Source organism: Aegilops tauschii, chromosome 6 (assembly GCF_002575655.3).
Source record: "Aegilops tauschii subsp. strangulata cultivar AL8/78 chromosome 6, Aet v6.0, whole genome shotgun sequence".
In the NCBI taxonomy this organism is placed as follows: Eukaryota; Viridiplantae; Streptophyta; class Magnoliopsida; order Poales; family Poaceae; genus Aegilops; species Aegilops tauschii.
In genome coordinates, this window is record NC_053040.3 from 325,334,421 (window position 1) to 325,354,760 (window position 20,340).

The 20,340-nt window shown below is 46.3% G+C and overlaps 2 protein-coding genes across 2 annotated transcripts; both read left to right on the plus strand.

Moving 5' to 3' along the window:
* Positions 1-11,884: 11,884 nt before the first annotated feature.
* On the plus strand, positions 11,885-17,718 carry LOC109773177 (cryptochrome-1). Its single transcript, XM_020331876.4, has 5 exons — positions 11,885-13,015; positions 13,787-14,008; positions 14,596-15,311; positions 15,798-16,439; positions 17,433-17,718. The coding sequence occupies exons 1-5, from the start codon at positions 12,703-12,705 to the stop codon at positions 17,499-17,501; spliced, it is 1,962 nt and encodes a 653-aa protein (XP_020187465.1). The 5' UTR covers positions 11,885-12,702; the 3' UTR covers positions 17,502-17,718.
* A 376-nt stretch (positions 17,719-18,094) lies between these two features.
* LOC109773183 (pentatricopeptide repeat-containing protein At5g15300) lies at positions 18,095-20,081 on the plus strand. Its single transcript, XM_020331880.4, has one exon. The coding sequence runs from the start codon at positions 18,142-18,144 to the stop codon at positions 19,615-19,617; it is 1,476 nt and encodes a 491-aa protein (XP_020187469.1). The 5' UTR covers positions 18,095-18,141; the 3' UTR covers positions 19,618-20,081.
* Positions 20,082-20,340: the final 259 nt, after the last annotated feature.

Consider the following 20,340-nt stretch of genomic DNA (forward strand, 5'->3'; position numbering starts at 1 on the left):
CTGACCACCGTTGGGGTGTCCCGAAACCAGGACGAGACCAAGGGGCAAGGGGAACGCTAGCGGCGCCCTCGGCGACCACGGGCCCACTGCCGGGGGGAAGGGCTCACCGGCGCCTGATACGTCTCCAACGTATCTATAATTTTTTTATTGTTCCATGCTGCTTTATTATCAATCTTGGATGTTTTATAATCATTTTATAGTCATTTTATATCATTTTTGGTACTAACCTATTGACATAGTGCCAAGTGCCAGTTGTTGTTTTTTGCATGTTTTTTACATCGCAGGAAATCAATATCAGACTCAGTCCAAATGCCACGAAACTTCACGGAGATTTTTTATGGACCAGAAGGAACATGTTGGGCCCTGGTTGTGCCTGGGGGAGTCCCGAGGAGGGGACAATCCACCAGGGCGCGCTAGGAGGCCCAGGCGCACCCTTGTGGGTTGTGCCCACCTCGGGTCCCCCCGGACCGCCTCTTTGCTCTGTAAATACCCCAATATTCCAAAAACCCTAGGGGAGTCGACAAAATATCCATCCAGCCACCGTAGAGTCCAGAACCACCAGATCCAATCTAGACACCATCTCGGATGGGGTTCTCCACCTCCATTGGTGCCTCTCCGATGATGCGTGAGTAGTTCTTTGTAGACCTTCGGGTCCGTAGTTAGTAGCTAGATGGCTTCCTCTCCCTCGCTGAATTCTCAATACAATGGTCTCTTGGAGATCCATATGATGTAACAATTTTTGCGGTGTGTTTGTTGGGATCTGATGAACTTTGAGTTTATGATCAGTTATATCTTTTTATATCCATGAAAGTTATTTGAGTTTCTTTGATCTCTTATATGCATGATCTCTTATAGCCTCGTATTTCTTCTCCGATATTTGGGTTTTGTTTTGCCAACTTGATCTATTTATCTTGCAATGGGAAGAGGTGCTTTGTAGTGGGTTCGATCTTACGCTGCTTGATCCCAGTGACAGAAAGTGAAATGACACGTATGTATCGTTGCTACTAAGGATAAAACGATGGGGTCTATCTCTACATAGATAGATCTTGTCTACATCATGCCATCGTTATTATTGCATTACTCCGTTTCTCCATGAACTTAATACACTAGATGCATGCTGGATAGCGGTCGATGTGTGGAGTAATAGTAGTAGATGCAGGCAGTAGTCGGTCTGCTAATCTTGGACGTGATGCATATATAATGATCATTGCCTAGATATCGTCATGATTATTTGAAGTTCTATCAATTGCCCAACAGTAATTTGTTTACCCACCGTTTGCTATTTTTCTCAAGAGAAGCCACTAGTGAAACCTACAGCCCCCGGGTCTTCTTTCTCATATTTGTCTTTGCGATCTACTTTTCCTTTGCATTTTAGATCTATTAAACCAAAAATACAAAAATACCTTGCTGAATTTTATTTCTATTTATTTTACTTGGCGTTCGATCTATCAATCTACTACAATTTATCTCACATCCTTTTGCCTATCTTGAGGCGCCGTACCCCGGAAGGGATTGACAACCCCTTTAACACGTTGGGTTACGAGGATTTGTTATCTGTGTGCAGGGGTTGTTTACATTGTGTTGCTTGGTTCTCCTACTGGTTCGATAACCTTTGTTTCATATCTGAGGGAAATACCTACCGCCGATGTGCTGCATCATCCCTTCCACTTTGGGGAAATACCGACGTGGCTTCAAGTGACATCAAAAGGAATTTCTGGCGCCGTTGCCGGGGAGGATCTTCAACATATACCAGCTTCCTAATCACAATTCTCATCTCCTCGCAATTTACATTATTTGCCATTTGCCTCTCGTTTTCCTCTCGCCCACTTCACAAAAATTTGCCGTTTTATTCGCCCTCTTTTTCGTTCGGTCTTTTTTCTCGTTCGATCTCTTGTTTGCTATCTTTGCTTGTGTTGCCATGTGTCTTCTATTTGCTTGCATCTTCGCTTGCTAAAAATTTATTGATATGGATCCTCATCCACTTGTTAATCTTTTTAAGAGATCCAATTATCATGAACCAAATTGCTAGTGATTTGAGTGCACTAGATTATCTCTATGAAGTTTTGCTTGAGATTCGTGAATCTGAAAATTGTGATGAAGAAATTTGTAAAGGGATTCATGACAGCTCCTTGAATGAAAAGCATGATTGCAATGATGTTATTATAAATTCTATTAATGTCAATTGTGTTAGTGATATGCAAAACCCCAAGCTTGGGGATGCTTGTTTTGCTATGTCCACTACTTGTTGCAATGATCATGATTGGGGTGATTCTTCTTATGATCTTGAAAATTTATTTAAGCCTCATGATGAATATGTTTGCAATAATATTGAAAGTGGCTTGGAGAGGCCACGACTTTATTTGATGATAACCCCACTATTTTGGAAGAGTGTCAACTTTGCATGCATGTGGATCATGTAGAGAAAATTTTATATGATAGCTATATTGTTGAATTTGAGTATTATCCGACATGTTATTATTATGAGAGAAGAAAATATGGTTGTGGAAATATTCATGTTACTAAATTACCTCTCGCTTTGTTGAGATTTTTAATGTTTGATTCCTCTCCTTTGCATAAGCTAGATATTTGTTGTCTTGATAATTTGTTTGCCTATAAAATGCCTATGCATTGGAAGAGAGTTAGACTTAAATGCGTTTGTGAAATGTTTTATGATGCTCTCTTTGTATTCCAATTATTATCTTTCATGTGAGCATCATTGAAATCTTATGCCTAGCTAAGGGCGTAAAACTATAGCGCTTGTTGGGAACCCAATGAATAGAATTTATTTTTGCTTTTTGCTTTCTGTTCTTGTGTGTTTGCACAATTATGCTACTGGTATGATTGTGTTTTTTATGTTTCAATTAGTGTTTGTGCCAAGTAAAGCCTTTGGGATCTTCTTGGGTGATAGTTGTTTGATCTTGCTGAAAAACAGAAACTTTTGGGCTCACGAAAACAATAGTTAAAAATTACCAGAGCGTGATAAAATGCCAATTCTTTTTGCAGAAGATTAATATACAAATTACCCTGGTCGTCCTAATTTTTCAGAATTTTTGGAGTTACAGAAGTATTTGAAATAGTCAGATTGCTACACACTATTCTGTTTTGACAGATTCTATTTTCTTTGTGTTGTGTGCCTATTTTGATGGCTCTATGGTTTTCTTTGATGAGTTTTTGCCATATAAAAGTTGGAATACAGTAGATATAATACAAAAACAAAATATGATTTAGTTTGATACAGTACTTATAGTAGTGGTTTGCTTTCTTATACTAACGGATCTCACGAAGGTTTTGTTGAGTTTTGTGTGATTGAAGTTTTCAAATTTTGGGTTATATTACGATGGATGAAGGAAGGATAGAAGAGCCTAAGCTTGGGGGTGCCCCGGCATCTCAAGCTATTATCCAAGAATGAGCAACCAACTAAGCTTGGGGATGCCCCCGAGTGGCATCCCCTCTTTCTTCTAATGACTATCGGTATTTTACTCGAAGCTATATTTTTATTCGTCACATGATATGTGTTTTGCTTGGAGCGTCTTGTATGACATGAGTCTTTGCTTGTTTTATTTTGTGTTTTAAGTCATTAATCCTTGCTGGACACACCTATTTGAGAGAGCCAAAATTATTTCATGACTTGTTAGAATTGCTCTCTATGCTTCACTTAAATCTTTTATGAGCTATGACTTGCTCTAGTGCTTCACTTATATCTTTTTGGGCACGGTGTGCTTAGTAATTTTGAAGAAATGCTCTCTTGCTTCACTTAGATTTATTTGAGAGTTAGTAAATTTTTTGAAGAAATTCTCTCTTGCTTCACTTAAATTATTTTGAGAGAAAGAAATTTCTTTATGCTCATGATCTTCACTTATATTTGTTTGAGCTTATGAAAAGCAACACATGAAAATTAGTCCCAAAGTGATAGATACCAAGAAGGATAAGTAAAAAATCATGAAGATCATTGGACAAAATAAACTTGATTCTTAGTAATAGTTTTGAGATATGATGATGTGATATGTGAGTTGTGTTGATGAGTAATTATGCTTTAGTAAGAATATTGGTGTTAAGGTTTGTGATTCCCTACGCAAGTACGGAAGTCAATAGTCATGCAATGAAATTATATCCTACTTGTGGTGCATTATTCGGTGTTAATTATGCTTAATGCTTGCTTATGAGATTATCGTTTCTTGGTTGGTCGCTTCTCAATCTTTTTGCTAGCCTTCATTTTGCACCAAGTATGATCTCTACTTGTGCATCCAAAATCCTTTAAACCAGTTTTGCCACATGAGTCCACTATATCTACCTATATGCGGTATTCTTTTGCCGTTCTAAGCAAATTTGCATGTGCCATCTCTAATTTTCAAAATAAACTTCGCTTTTGTGTGTTTGTTTCGCTCGCGGAGCGGTGACGGGTGGCTAATATTTTCCATGTTGGATGTGTTATTCTCACGATGAGTGTTTATTCACTTGTCATTGCACGAGATTAAGGCAAAGGTTTTAGGGATGCCCAGTCCCAAAATGCAAACATGAATTTACTTTATGTTGTCAAATAATAAATTCCTTGGAAAGTGTTGGTATGGAAGGAAATCGTGGATACGTCTAGCCATGGAAAGTGAAAGTATGGTGAAAAAAGGAATAAACTTTATTTTCTGTTTGGGAACCGCCTATGATATATCTAGCATGGAAAGTGTTGGGAACTCTAAGTCGTGTTCGTTGGTGGGATGGATACACCTCCCAAAATGTTTTTATCTCTATTTTTCGCTTTGATCTCTGACACCTCTACAAATCCCTACTTCACTCTGCGAAGGGCCTTTCTTTTACTTTATGCAATTTTTATTTTTGAATTTGAGTCTCCATCTTCTCTTACAAAAGCACCAACTAAGAGGCAATACGATCATACTTGAGTATTGGGTGTAGCTAATATGCGAGTGTGTTTCACGAATGGATCACTGTTTGAGCATGATGGGCTAGGGATAACTTATTTTAGCGTTGATATTTTGAAAGACATGGTTGCTTGTTGATGTGCTTGAGTATCTAAATTATTATGTCAAAACTAGACTATTGCTTTGAATCACATAAAAGTCCAAATGTCCATGCTATAAAGAAAAGAATATGATATGACATGATAAAGAGCACTCCACATCAAAAATTCTGTTTTTATCACTGACCTACTCGAGGACGAGCAGGAGTTAAGCTTGGGGATGCTGATACGTCTCCAACGTATCTATACTTTTTTATTGTTCCATGCTGTTTTATTATCAATCTTGGATGTTTTTAATCATTTTATATTCATTTTTTGGTACTAACCTATTGACATAGTGCCAAGTGCCAGTTGCTGTTTTTTTGCATGTTTTTTACATCGCAGGAAATCAATATCAGACGGGGTCCAAATGCCACGAAACTTCATAGAGATTTTTTATGGACCAGAAGGAACATGTTGGGCCCTGGCTGTGCCTGGGGGAGTCCCGAGGAGGGGACAACCCACCAGGGCGCGCCAGGAGGCCCAGGTGCGCCCTGGTGGGTTGCGCCCACCTCGGGTGCCCCCGGACCGCCTCTTTGCTCTATAAATACGCCAATATTCCAGAAACCCTAGGGGAGTCGACGAAATATCCATCCAGCCGCCGCAGAGTCCAGAACCACCAGATCCAATCTAGACACCATCTCGGATGGGGTTCACCACCTCCATTGGTGCCTCTCCGATGATGCGTGAGTAGTTCTTTGTAGACCTTCGAGTCCGTAGTTAGTAGCTAGATGGCTTCCTCTCTCTCGCTGAATTCTCAATACAATGGTCTCTTGGAGATCCATATGATGTAACTCTTTTTGCGGTGTGTTTGTTGGCATCTGATGAACTTTGAGTTTATGATCAGTTATATCTTTCTATATCCATGAAAGTTATTTGAGTTTCTTTGATCTCTTATAGCCTCGTATTTCTTCTCCGATATTTGGGTTTTGTTTGGCCAACTTGATATATGTATCTTGCAATGGGAAGAGGTGCTTTGTAGTGGGTTCGATCTTATGGTGCTTGATCCCAGTGACAGAAAGGGAAACGACACGTATGTATCGTTGCTACTAAGGATAAAACGATGGAGTATATCTCTACATAGATAGATCTTGTCTACATCATGTCATCGTTCTTATTGCATTACTCCGTTTCTCCATGAACTTAATACACTAGATGCATGCTGGATAGCGGTCGATGTGTGGAGTAATAGTAGTAGATGCAGGCAGGAGTCGGTCTGCTAATCTTGGACGTGATGCTTATATAATGATCATTGCCTAGATATCGTCATGATTATTTGAAGTTCTATCAATTACCCAACAGTAATTTGTTTACCCACCATTTGCTATTTTTCTCGAGAGAAGCCACTAGTGAAACCTATGGCCCCCGGGTCTTCTTTCTCATATTTGCCTTTGCGATCTACTTTTCCTTTGCATTTATTTTCAGATCTATTAAACCAAAAATACCTTGCTGCGTTTTATTTCTATTTATTTTATTTGGCGTTCGATCTATCAATCTACTACAATCTGTCTCATGTCCTTTTGCCTATCTTGAGGCGCCGTACCCCGGAAGGGATTGACAACCCCTTTAACACATCGGGTTGCGAGGATTTGTTATCTGTGTGCAGGGGATGTTTACGTTGTGTTGCTTGGTTCTCCTACTGGTTCGATAACCTTGGTTTCATATCTGAGGGAAATACCTACCGCCGTGTGCTGCATCATCCCTTCCTCTTTAGGGAAATACCGACGTAGCTTCAAGCGACATCAGCGCCTCCCCTGGCAGAGGACCTACCTCCATGCGGCACCTTGCTTCGTGCGGCGCGGGGGAGGCCCTGGCTCCGGGCCCCTCCCGCGCAGCCCCCAGTGCACCACTCCCGCCGGGGGCGGAGCCACCGCCCTGGGGTCTTCGACTGCTGTCGTGGTCTGGTTCACCTGCAGCCCATGGTTAGCGTAAGCTTGCTCCCGAGATATTGGTTGTACCCCGCCGTCGTCGTCGCTGAAGGGGTCGGCGAAGCCTTCGGGCGACTCATGGAAGACCCCCGCCTTGGGCGTTCCGCCCGCCCATCCTGGCTCGGGGAACGAGTTGGGGCCTTCCCCCGGCATGTACTCCAGGTTCACCATGCGGGGCACGTAGGCGTCCGCGGTTGCCCCGCTGGAGCCATCACCTGGGTGCCCCGCGCCTTGAGCCACTAGCCGCGGCGCCTGGCCCTGGTGGCCGTTGGGTGGCATCCCAGCGCGGCCTCGCGGTGGACTGCCAGTGCTTGTCCCTCCCGATGGCGGCGCTGTCGTGGTAGGACGGGCTACGCCGTGGTCTATGTTGGTGTTGTCAGGCCCCCAGCGCTTCAGGGGCCGCGCGAGCTCACTGGGGCCTCGCGCGCGCTTCTGCCACGACCTGAGGCGTGGGCGAGGAGCAGAAAGGCGTTGTACCTCTGCAGGCAGCGTCCAGTAGTTCGGCGACGCGCTCCAGCAGCGTGTCGCGGCCGCTCTCCGCCAACCTGCATCGCAGCAGCTCCCACGCCACGATGAGTGCGGCTCACATGTTCGCCTGCTCCCGTCGGGTGTGCGGTGCCGCTGCCGCAGCGTAGCCTGAAGATCGCGTGGTGGTGCGCGTGCGCCGCGGCGCGAGGGTGGAGGGCGCTGGTCCACGCCGCCCGAGTCCGGCGGTGTTGGGCAGTGCGCGGGCCGCCTGGAGTGCGGAGTTGAGGTCTTCTTGAGCAGACGACGCCGCCCGGGCGGGCCAGGCAGCCCAGTGGTCGGCATAAGTCCTCGAATCGTCAGCCATCGGAACCGCAGGGTGACAGCGGGTCGATCGATGGAAGAGAGGCTTCGGCGCACCCCTACCTGGCGCGCCAAATGTCGGATTCGGGGTTCCGCAGACCCTTGAGAGGTTCGAACTCTGGGGTGCGCATGAAGAACTCTCTCTTCCCAGCCTGCCTAGTCAATGATTCCACGTCCTAGCTCGACGAACCCAAGGAACAAGAGACGCAGGGATTTATCCTGGTTCGGGCCACCTTGCGGTGTAATGCCCTACTCCAGTTTTGTGGTGGATTGCCTCGAGGGGCTGAGGATGAACTAGTACAGTGGACGAACAGCCTCAGGAGGTGAGGTGTTCTTCAGCTCTATGAGCTGGTGAGGTGGTTTCGGTGGAATCGATCCTCCCAAGATGGTGGTGGCTAAGTCCTATTTATAGTGGCCTTGGTCCTCTTCCCAAGTGTAGGCGGGAAGGGATCCCACAACGGCTAAATTTGAAGGGAGACAACTAGTACAAGCTATCCTGACAAAAGTAGTCTTTGCTTGCCAAAGACTCTGGTGGTGACGCTGTTGTGGGCTCTGTGATGACCTTCGCCCTGCCGTCCTGGCGGTCTTGGTCTTGTTGCACTGATAGGGAAACCTTTGCTTGATTCCTCGGGACTCCGCGCCTGCGCTTGCATCCTTATCACCAAAGAGGAAACTGGTAGGCTGGTGCCCGCCTGGCTTTGGTCGTCATGGCTCACGTCATATGAACCTCGCAAGGTGCTCCTTGCCTAGGTATCTCCGCTCCTCGGGAGCCAGCCTAGTGAGGCCGCCCCCAGGGAGGTCTTGGTGTCATCCGCCTCGCGAGGGTTGGCCCCTCGCAAGGGTCTTGAGCTATTGCTGCTGAAGCCGAGCTGTACCGGGCCGTTGATGGAGCCACGCCACGGGCCGTAGGCAGGCAAGTCTGGGTACCCCCGTTCCCAGGACGCCGACAACATCCGCGGTGTCCGTGCTTGTTCAATGCCAGAGACGCGTTACTGGACGGGACGGGACGGATATCTACCATGCTCGTTCAATGCCCTGTATGTCCGTATGCTTCCATTAAGCAGGCTCGCCGGCTGAGAAACCCACTTTGACGCCGCGCATTGACGCACCCGGACGCTTGGCCTCACCGGAATCCTCTATTTAAAGGCGGCCACACCTAGCTAACTCCACACCACAACACAAGCTGCTCCCCATCCCCCTCCCTTGCACCGCATCCGCCATGAGTGCAGGCGGTGAAGCTCTATGGGAGACCTTTTCCACGGAGATGAAGCACGAGGTGGCTGCCCTTGCGGCCGCTAGGCAGAGCCGCCGTGTCAGGCGGATCGGGGCTGGCTTGCCGGCCAGCTCGCCCGAGGTCTCTGACAACGAGGACGACCCTACAATGGAGACAGGTTCCAACGACACTACCCTGGCGCTGGCGCCTGTGCACGCTGGCTTCACCATGGAGCAGGCGCAAGCGCAGGCACACTACGACGCCCCCATGGCGAAGGTGCAGCCTGCGCTGGCACCTATGTCAGCGTTCCAGCAGGCGCAAGAGGAACAACGGTACAACCTGTTCCTCCTGGAGCAACACTGGCCAGAAGAGGGCTAGATCTACTACGAGAGCACGCGCGAGGAGGCTATGGCAAACCCCAACTTCATCGTGGAGCTGTGTGCCATCTACGATGCCGTCCGCGCTCAAGCTGCTACTCGCCAGGAAGCGGCCGCTGCGGGGGCGTAACTCCAAGCGATCGCGGAGGAGAACAACACCAGGTGCGCCTCCTACGCGTCGCCGACGAACTATCCGGCGGCTCGGTGGGACGACGACAATGCACGCGATACCATTTCCATCGTGGACTTCACGTCCACCTGCGAGGGACAGGTCACGGACTCCTCCGAGGATGAGTAGGGCGTAGGAGGCGGCAGGGCCTTGTGTCCCATGTGAGCCGGTTCGTCTCACGTGCTCTACTCTTCCTCGCCGGAGACCGCACCTTCACTTCACGGGTCTTATCATCGGTGCTCATGGAGATGGCGGGGAGGAGGCGGTCCCAGCAAGGAAACAACAAGGGCTTGGACGCCAACGACCGTCGTAGTTTTTTTTCTTCATAAATGTTTGACATGTAATAAAAACCCCTCATGTTTGCATGAATGATATTGGTTTATGTAAATTGTATCTGAACTTGAATGAAATCATGCCACGTTTGCATAAATTTTGTTCGGTTAATTCGAATGCGGGTTGAAATGTATGTTGGCAGGGTTGGATGTCAGCCCCTCGCATTCGTATCCGCGGAAGAAAATTTGCGGGTCATAAAGTATCAATCCGTTTAGTGATCATTTCTTCTACGGAAGTCCTTAGCCAATTGAGTGGTGTCATTTTCATTTGTTCTAGTACAAAAGTTGGGTCCCGCCCTTGGAAAGGGCCAAAGGGACCTTTTTTACGCTAACCAGTAAGGGCATGGCCAATGCATAGCTTCAAGGTGATGCCTCGCATTCCATGTAGGATCGAATGTCAGAAAAAGTAGGTTCGAATGGGGAAATGGGATCTTCTGCAGGAGGCGGGTGCTTGGAGAGAAAAAAATATGGTCCGATGTAAAAAGCTAAAAAGGTTGAAGCGAAAAGTAGAAATGCAAGTGTACTAGAGTCTTTACTTTCTCCTTAACGACACCCACAAGTGGTAGCTTGCACTAAAGAAAAAAAATAGTGCCTCAACTACTTTTTCTCATGAGTCTGGCCATATAGTGGGGTAACATAACTGATATCATGCACTTGGGACACGCAAACATGCTTATGTGGCAGACAATTAAAGAAGAGGGAGAAGGTTATAATAACATAGGTAGATATAGTATCATAATAAATGTTATAATACTATGTGTCATGCATGACAATAAATGAGACCACTTATGATACTAGGTACATATGTATGTAGACATATTTTAAAGTGTAGATCCACTCATTTTGCTCCATATATAGTCACTTGTTGGAATCTCTAGAGAGACTTATATTTGAAAACGGAGGAAGTGGTATCATACACTAGTATCATATGCATGATACTACTTCCTCCATTCCACAATGTAGTGCGCCCGCGTTTTTCGAGATCCAAGTTTGATAAAAAATTTAACAAACGAGACCGACTGCGACGGGGCAAAAGTTATACCACTGAATTCACATCTTGATACAAACTCAGTGGTATTTTATCCCGCCGCAATTGGTCTTGTTAGCTAAATTTATGGCCAAAATTAGATCTCGAAAAGCGTGAATGCACTACATCATGGAATGAAGGGAGTAGTACGACCAGCGTGAGGCATATGTATAGCGATAGCTTTTTTTTTTAACTAACGTGGCTGATAGCTTTGGGAAAAGGCAACCGAAAGCACGATCGAAATCTTTTCATCCGGACACGTCGTCATACATTTTGCGTCGGCTGTCGCTACGCGTGGTAGTACCGTGCATTTGCATGAACACCGTGCAACCCCTCCTGGTCCCCATGCAAATTTTCGCCGAGTCACTTTCCATGCCTATTTTGCCGTACGCCTCTTTAATCACGACGTACGTCCGGTGCCGGTAGCGGTACTAATCACGTCACGATACTCCCGCCCGCTAATTAATCCCGAGCGATGAATACGGTAAGTAAGTAAGCCGTGACCGTTTGAAAGCGGAAGAGGAAGACAACATTGGCAATCTGCTTGCTCGTGCGATCGAATACGTATTCGCTTTGATAACCTGCCATGCACGTCGGCACGGTAGATACTACTTCTTCTACTCTCTCCGTAGAAAAATACAAGAGTATTTAGATCACTACTCTAATGATTTAAACACTCTTATAGAGGAAGTACTATTTAGCTTCGAAAAGTCGTCTAGCGAGAGTATTTTGTTATGTGTAGTGTAGATAACTCAGAAGCACGCCCGCATATCCTTACCACTCTCTGGAAACACCGCTCTTGTCACGGTGCGAGACAAGCCGGTCAGGTCACGGGAACAGGAGCGAAACTCGAAACTTGTTCTGATCCGAGGGAAGCGCGATGACGAGCGCGTGCGATATTAACGGCGTCGACACAAAGAGAAGAGAAGAGAAGAGAAGGAATGAGCCGTGTCTTTGACTGTGAGAAAGAAACAAAGGAAAAGGAGAGGCATGAGCAGGTCCATTGAACGAACGACGCATGGTGCACACGAGGGGAGCGAGGCGGTGGCCAATGGCCGCGGGCCACGTCCATGTGGCCGGCAAGTGCTCCACATGCATGCACGCACGCCGCTGCCGGAGGAGAGAGAGGATCATCATCGCGTCGGGAGCCTGGTCCGATCCGATCCGATCCATCCAAATATGGCAGCTCGGCCGGTGAAAAGTCCAGCGCACCCCTCGAAATAGCAAAATCACGCCCATCGAGTGGCAACCAGGGATGGGTTCCCAGACCGGTCCCCGGCGCCACGGCCGCGTCTGCACGCACGCACCCCCACTAATCCTTTCTTTCTTTGGACGCTTGCGCCGCTAGCTCTTCCTCCCCATGGCCATGGGGACTGGGGGCGGGGAGTCGATAAAAACACGTACTGCCGCTGGTCCTTGCTAGGAGGGTGCGAAAGCGAAGCCCCACGCCCATGCCGCGCGCAGATTGTTGTCGAGCTCGCGGTCCTTCCTTCGCTCCTCGCCACAGCCCGCGATTCGGTTGGTGCCCCGTGCCCTCCCTCGCACTGACTAGCTCTTGGACTCTTGCGCCACCTGCTCCCCGTCCTCATCTCTCAGTCTTGTCGCCTCCCCGTCCATCCCTTGCTGCCATCAAGATCCAGCGTTTGTTTGCCCTCTGATCTCCCACTCGCTGCAACTTGCCAGCTACCTCACCGGCGGTTTATTGGTGCATACGTCCTGCTCGACGTAATGCTCGTGAGAGCCTTTTGCTACCGGTGAGCTAACTAGCCAGCAGCTTTTCTTGGGCCGGGTCATGGTGGATTGATTGAGCGTCCACGACGATGGGCCGGTCGGAGAGGACCGTTGTGTGGTTCAGGAGGGACCTCAGGATCGACGACAACCCGGCTTTGGCCGCCGCTGCCAGGGACGGCGCGGTGCTCCCTGTCTTCATATGGTGCCCGGCCGAGGAGGGGCGCTTCTACCCCGGCCGCTGCTCCCGGTGGTGGCTCAAGGAGTCGCTTGCGCACCTTGCCAGGTCGCTGGAGGCGCTCGGCTGCCCGCTCGTGCTGATCCGAGCTCAGAGCACTCTTGCCGCGCTTCTGCAGTGCGTTGATTCCATCGGCGCCACCAGAGTGGTCTATAATCATCTATACGGTATGTTTACTTGCCCATCTCATTTGATACTAGTATCTCACTACTGATTCCTCTTTTAACGCGGCATCGTTTTCAAATGAGACTTAGCAGTTATAACATCCTCGAAATTTTAGCCAGTCAAAACTATATGCAACTTTCGGTCCAAACCTTTGGAGACAACATTATAACACTTCATGTCACTTGTATTTTCACATCCTATGCTAACTGTTAAGTATTGATTTGACAAGGAAATATATTCATTATGTTTCCTCAACCTGTGCGATCAGTTTTCCTAATGCCGTAATGCTTAGGGTATCCTCCACGCAAATGATGAAACAATTCGGATTAATTGATAAAATACTTAGAAAATTGCAGTAACCAGAAACACATCATGATTTTTTATTTCCAAATTTAACTCTATAAAATTCAGTATAGCTGAGTTTTAAACATTTTCAATAAGCATATACTAATAAATAATCTGAATTTCTGAAATAGTAATTAGGCCAATGACTTCTTTAAAATACTATTCCTTGGGTAAATCTAACCCACCATGATGTGGCCTCACACGAAGTGATATATTTTCTGTCCAAGCCAGTACATGGATGCTATGAAACACAGAAGTAGTGTTTTCATCCTCAAAACCTATGCCTGTAAAGTTTGTATAAGGTGTACATGCTCTAGTTCGACTCGACAATTGCTCTATTCTGGTACCAGTTGATTTACTGCTGACTCTTTTTTGTCCTTTTAATTATGTTATTTTGATCTTATTTATTCTCACTTCCTATGCTATAGACCCTATTTCACTTGTGCGGGATGACAAAATCAAGAATGAGCTTTTGGGCCTTGGAATTTCTATGCAGAGTTTCAATGGTGATCTGCTATATGAGCCATGGGAAGTTTATGATGAGAATGGGCTTGCATTTACAACGTTCAATAAGTATTGGGAAAAGTGCATGAAATTGCCTATCGAGATATCACCATTTCTTGCCCCTTGGAGGTTGGTGCCTGTCTCAGGTTGGAGCCTGGCATCATCATTTTGAGTTCTTGAGCATTTGTCATTTGCCTCTACTTGTGGAACATTGTTGCTTGTTTTTGTCCATTTCATGTGATGCAGCTTCCTTACCTATGTTAAGGAATTAGTTTGCTACTGTATAATAGCATGTTGAAATTTAAAAATAATAATGTAGGTAAAGCTGTTTTATACTCCTTCAGTTCCATAATGTAGTGCGTATAGATTTTCTGAAAAGCCAAAATAAGCAAACTTTGACCTAGTTTACAGAGAAAACTATTTATATATACAATTCCAAACATATACATCATGAAATATAACTGATGATGTATCAAATGATATGCATTTGGCATTTTAAATGTACATATTTTTGTCTATAAACATGGCCAAAGTTTGTAGTGTTTGACTTCTGGAAAAATCTATATGCACTACATTATGGAATGGAGGGAGTACTAGAAAAGTAGAAAGCATTGCTTTGTCCACATATACAGCCATACAGGTTTAGTAATTGGCGATCCAATCTTATACTCAATTTCTAATCTGTCAAGCTATTGCTGCTTTAATACTTAACATTTTTCGGTTTCACATTCAGGTATAGAAAACATTTGCAGTAGTTCAATTGATAACCTAGGTCTTGAATCAAGTAAGGATGAGGAATCAAGCAATGCTTTGCTAAGCAGGGCTTGGTCTCCTGGCTGGCGCAATGCGGAGAAGACACTTGAGGATTTCGTGTCTCATGGTCTCCTAGATTATTCAAAAGACAGAATGAAGGTTACCGGAACTACAACATCGTTATTGTCACCATATCTTCATTATGGTGAGGTGAGTGTAAGGAAAATCTATCAACTTGTCAGGATGCAACAGATCAAGTGGGAAAATGAGGGGAAATCCGGAGCTGGGGAGAGTGTTAACTTGTTCCTGCTGTCAATTGGTCTCCGAGAATATTCACGTTATTTGTGTTTCAACTTTCCATTCACACATGAAAGGTCGCTGCTGGGGAACTTGAAACACTACCCCTGGCGAGCAGACGAGGACCGGTTCAAGTCCTGGAGACAGGGAATGACAGGATACCCGTTAGTAGATGCTGGCATGAGGGAGCTATGGGCTACTGGCTGGACACATAATCGTATAAGAGTAATAGTTTCAAGTTTTGCTGTGAAATTTCTACTAATTCCGTGGACTTGGGGGATGAAGTACTTTTGGGATGTGCTGTTGGATGCTGATATAGAAAGTGATATTCTTGGCTGGCAGTACATATCTGGGTGTTTGCCTGATGGACACGAGCTTGGTCGTCTTGATAATCCAGAGGTATGCAACTGTTAGATCAAAGCACTGTAGCACCATTTCATATTTGACATATCTGCTAATCTTAATTAAGAACACAAATGAAGATTGTAGCCTCCGTTTGTAATTGGATTTTAAAGGCACTTCTGTTCATGTGGTAGTTCATAAATGATTAGCTAATCATCTGACTCAAAAAGAGATAAGATGGTGAGCCAAGAATATTTTATCACACTTGACAGTTTCTTATAAACAACATAGGAGATACAAGCATGAAAGTTCATGGCTTTATGTTTTTGCGTTGTTATGATTTTTCATTCTTAAAGTTGATGTTTTATATTCTGCAGAACATACTGTTTGTGTTATGATTCCGTCTTGCAGCTGTCAACCTTATGGTATCCTTGTTGTAGAAGCATCTAGTTATATGTACCTGAGCACCACGTAATTTATCTATCTGTGTCTCACGAGAGATTTATCTATTTCTCATTTGTGCTTTCCTGCATGCAAAACTAGGTTCAAGGTCAAAAGTATGACCCAGATGGTGAATACGTAAGAACTTGGATTCCAGAGCTAGCTAGAATGCCAGGGGAATGGATCCATCATCCGTGGGATGCACCGAGCTCTATACTAGAAGTTGCTGGTGTTGAGCTAGGCTTTAACTATCCTATGCCCATAGTAGAACTTCACATGGCTCGGGAGTGCTTAGATGATGCCATCTCCACGATGTGGCAATTGGATACAGCCGAAAAACTTGCAGAATTAGATGGTGAGGTTGTTGAAGACAACTTGAGCCATATCAAGAGTTTTGATGTCCCAAAAGTTGTTTTGAAGGAACTATCTCCAAGTGCTCCTCGCTGTGATCAAAAAGTGCCCACTGATAATGGCAGGAATCTTGAGTTACAGCCTAAGGAACTGAAGGGCACAGATAAACAGACCATTTGTGTTAATGTGATCAAGGCCTCAAAGATGGAAGACTCAGGCTCCATGGCAAACTCTCCGATATCAAGGAAAAGATCCAGCAGCGGGAGTGTGTTTAATGTCCCATCTTATTCATCTTCAGTCGAAGTGCGCTCACAGAATCAGCATCCTGGTGGTTATTCAGTTGGGTCGTCAGGATATATCGTGCAGAACGCAGAGAGGAACTGTGTTGGCAAGGTAAGTTCAGTTATCATATTTGGAAGGCATGTCTTGCACAAGAAAATCATATGAATTTGCCGTCTTTTTTGGGTTTAAGCAAACAGCCAAACACCCCATGCCAACACCGTTATAACCTTAACAAATAGCAGTCGGTCTCTAAGGAACTAGGTTCAATTGGTTTTCTGAACACACACCATCACATACATGCAATGCTGTTTGGGGTCGTATGGAGAAAACAAAAACATACATGCCATGCAAGTTTCTATAATTTTTCTGCTCCTTTCAATGCATTGCAAGAGGCATGGTGAGACTCGTGCATAGGTGTAAAACTTCACAACCCAGGTTTGAATCCTCTTGGCAGGGGCATTATTTATTTTAAAGCTGGACACTTGATGTCTTTCGCCTAAAAAATCCTCTGGTTTGGATTTGAGTGTCTATTTTTGTTGCTTGATATGGTGCCAAGTTCATTTGTTTATTGGGCTGCATGGAGCACTTGCGGCTGCAGTCTTTGTGCCTTAATTCTGGATACAGCTTATGTTATTCTTACAAGATATAGGATTTTGCTGCAAGCGAGGAAAAATAGCTCACACAAAATCATCTAGGTGGTAGGCATGGGTAGTTAAAAAGGGTGCATCGCTGTTTGTATACCAATTCTGGACATGGACACATGGTCAATTAATAAGTGTGGTGGGGCATTTCATGTTCTATTTCTTAGTGAAAGAGAGTGAGTTTTTGTAGAGTGAATCTGGAAAAACATCTAGGACAGGAGTAGTAGATTGTAGATAGAGCTCAAGGAAAAGCCTTCATTGCAGAATGTTGACCAAAGCGTTTCCTCTTGCATTTGTTCTATGCATTTCTCAAGATATTTTCTTCTCATCCACCATAAGCACAAATTGTGATAACTCAGCCACATGTCCTATCCGGACTGTATCCATGCCATTTATTTTCTTCTTTATTTAGGAATGTGTCATTTTGATACTTGTTGACACCCAAACTATTGCATCTTTGCAGGCAGAAGATGATGACAGTGCCGATAGCTGTACAAACACCTCAAGAGCATCCAAGAGACCTGCCGCCTGACAAGGGTGATTGTGAAGACTGTAGGGCTGAACTATGGAGTGGACAAGGGCAACACTCATCTTCCTGCATCCCGTTCTCACCAGAAGAAATTTTTGTACATTTTGTTATCTGGTTATTTTTGTCAAATCTGTTATATGTAACCTATAATTAGTTGCAACACTTACACGAAACGGTTTTGTTCTTGGGGGAAAGAGTCGTTTACTTGCTTATTCTTTTCTGCGATGGGAGCAAAAGTTTCAGATTCTTCCTCGTTTTCTGCTTATTCTGTGGTGATTTGGATCGGATGATCGCATATTTTTGTGAAAACCTTGTCAGGAGCGTAGGTTCCTGCAATTGGATTGAGAAGAGAATTGGTCCAGTTGGGGAGGAAAGTCGGGCCCCAAAGCCTTACAAAACCCGGTACCGATGCAGATTTCGCAGGCTGGCTCAGTTGGTTTTGCAGAAGCTGTGCCAAAAATGTATGAACTCGAAACGGCTCAGGCCGTCGTGGCCGGAGGAAGATTTGCGTAGCCCGTTGTTGTAGCAGCTGCATGTGGAAGATCACGACCGCCCGCCTTCCATCGGACGATTCATAGCACTCGAGGAGCAGATCTCATTGCCCCATTCTCGCCGGTCCTACCTGTCAGTCCAGTGCTCTCCCATGGCGAACTCCCAGCCCTCCTCCTGGCTCGCCGCCGTGGCGGCCAATGCCGCCGCCAGACCAACCATCCTCCACCGCGCCCACGCCGCCCTCATCACCTCTGGGCACCTCTCCTCCTGCACCTTCGTTAACTCCCTCCTCCGCGCCGCTCGCATCCCCGCTGCCTGCGCCCTTCTCCTCCGCTTCCTCCTCCTCCACCGCCTCCCGCCCGACCACCTCTCCCTCTCCTTCTCCCTCCACTCCTGCACCCGCTCCCCCTGCCTCCCCGTCGCGAGCCTCCTCCACTCGTTCGCCGTCAGGCTTGGCCATGCCCGCGACGTCTACGTCCTCAACGCTGCCGTCTCTGCCTACTTCAGGGCCACCGACGTCGCCTCCGCCGAGCGGCTCTTCTCCTACACAAAGGATGTCGCCGACGTTGTCACCTGGACGACCATGGTCACCGGGCATGCCAACGCCGGCGACGTTGCGCGTGCGAGGTGGTTCTTCGACGCCATGCCTGAGAGGAACGTGGTTTCCTGGAATACGATGCTGGGCGCGTACGCGTCCGCCGGGATGCTGTCCAAGGCGCGGAAGGTGTTCGATATAATGCCCAGCCGGAATGCTGCCTCGTGGAGCTCGATGGTTACCGGGCTCGTGCAGTCCAATCAGTGTGAGGAGGCGTTGAGGGTGTTCAGTGAAATGATCGGAACAGGTGTCGTGCCGAATGAGGCTGCACTGGTGAGCGCTGTCTCAGCGTGCTCGCTGCTGCGGTCAATAGAGCACGGCATGTGGGTACATGCGTATGCCAAGCGGGAGCTGAATGGGATGAGCGTCATCCTCGCCACAGCGATTGTTGACATGTATGGTAAATGTGGGGGTATCCATAATGCCGTCAGGGTGTTTGCTGCAATGCCAGTGAAAAACATCTACTCATGGAACTCGATGATTACTGGGCTCGCCATGAACGGCAGGGAAATGCAGGCCTTGTCACTCTTCTGGAAGATGCAGATGGCTGGTGTTCGACCTAATGATATAACCTTCATCGGGTTGCTGGGCGCTTGTAGCCACTCAGGTCTTGTCGATGAGGGCCGCTGGTTGTTCAACAAGATGGTTAATGGCTTTGGAATCCAGCCACTCCAAGAGCACTACGGCCTAATGGTTGATTTACTCGGTCGGGCGGGTCATGTTAGGGAGGCAGTGGATTTTGTCAACAGCATGCCGGTGGAGCCGCATCCGGGCTTGTGGGGTGCGCTTGCTGGCGCCTGCAAGATCCATGGTGAGGTGGAGCTTGGTGAGGAGATTGCCAAGAAGCTCATTGAACTGGAGCCCCGTCATGGTAGCCGGTACATCCTCCTGTCAAACATATATGGTGCATCAAACAGATGGGATGACATGGCCACTGTGCGCAGGCTCCTTAAGGAGCGCAAGATCCCCAAGGGCACTGGCAATGCCATGGTTGGTAATGATGGTCAGTCTATGAAATCCATGCTAGGTTAGTATTCCTGTAGACAGTGACATGTCAGGAGCTTACTGACTGGGTGGCATGAGGTTGATTACCCTCCATCCACCTTGGAGACATCATTGTGCTGAAACAAACCTCCATAGGGGAGAAATGTTTGATTTATGTGTTAGTATATGCCTGATTTTTTATGCTGCACACTGAAATCAACATGGGGCAGAGCTGCAAAATCCTGTCAAGAAGCCAATTGTTCTTTGTATTTAAATACTGTCCTGAAGATGCAGAAGCTCAGAAAATATGCACCTAAGGACTACGGCATGCATATTTGTAATAGAATTATGATGGGAAGAGGCGGGAGCAGAAAAGCCATCATGAGGCTCAGGTTCATTGAATAATTTCTTGCAACCTTTCCGTATGCTTTTTTTTACTCTATGCTTGAATCAGATGTATGCAAACCACTCGAGTATTGTCGTGGATATATGATGTTTATGTTCTATCCTGCCATTACATGTGTTTATCAAAGTTTCTAACATTTTAACAGAATTGAAGTTCAGTTCAGCTTAGGGCCTCGTTGATTCATTAGGATTTTCATAGGGAATTTCCTAAGTTGGCTGTTTGATTTAGAGGATTGAATCCTATGGGTAAATTTTCCGAAGTATTCCTCAGGAAACTTTCCATTTACTCAAACCTCTTGGAAAGATTCATTTGTTTTTTGAGTGCAACGAAACAAACGTGTCCATGACATTGCAGTCTTGCAACTT

Excerpts from the sequence above, each read along its gene's own strand:
- LOC109773177 (XM_020331876.4), top strand. The coding sequence starts at position 12,703 with ATGGGCCGGTCGGAGAGGACCGTTGTGTGGTTCAGGAGGGACCTCAGG. Across the intron at positions 13,016-13,786 it reads GGTCTATAATCATCTATACG|ACCCTATTTCACTTGTGCGG; the intron begins GTATGTTTACTT and ends CCTATGCTATAG. Across the intron at positions 16,440-17,432 it reads AGAGGAACTGTGTTGGCAAG|GCAGAAGATGATGACAGTGC; the intron begins GTAAGTTCAGTT and ends GCATCTTTGCAG.
- LOC109773183 (XM_020331880.4), top strand. The coding sequence starts at position 18,142 with ATGGCGAACTCCCAGCCCTCCTCCTGGCTCGCCGCCGTGGCGGCCAAT.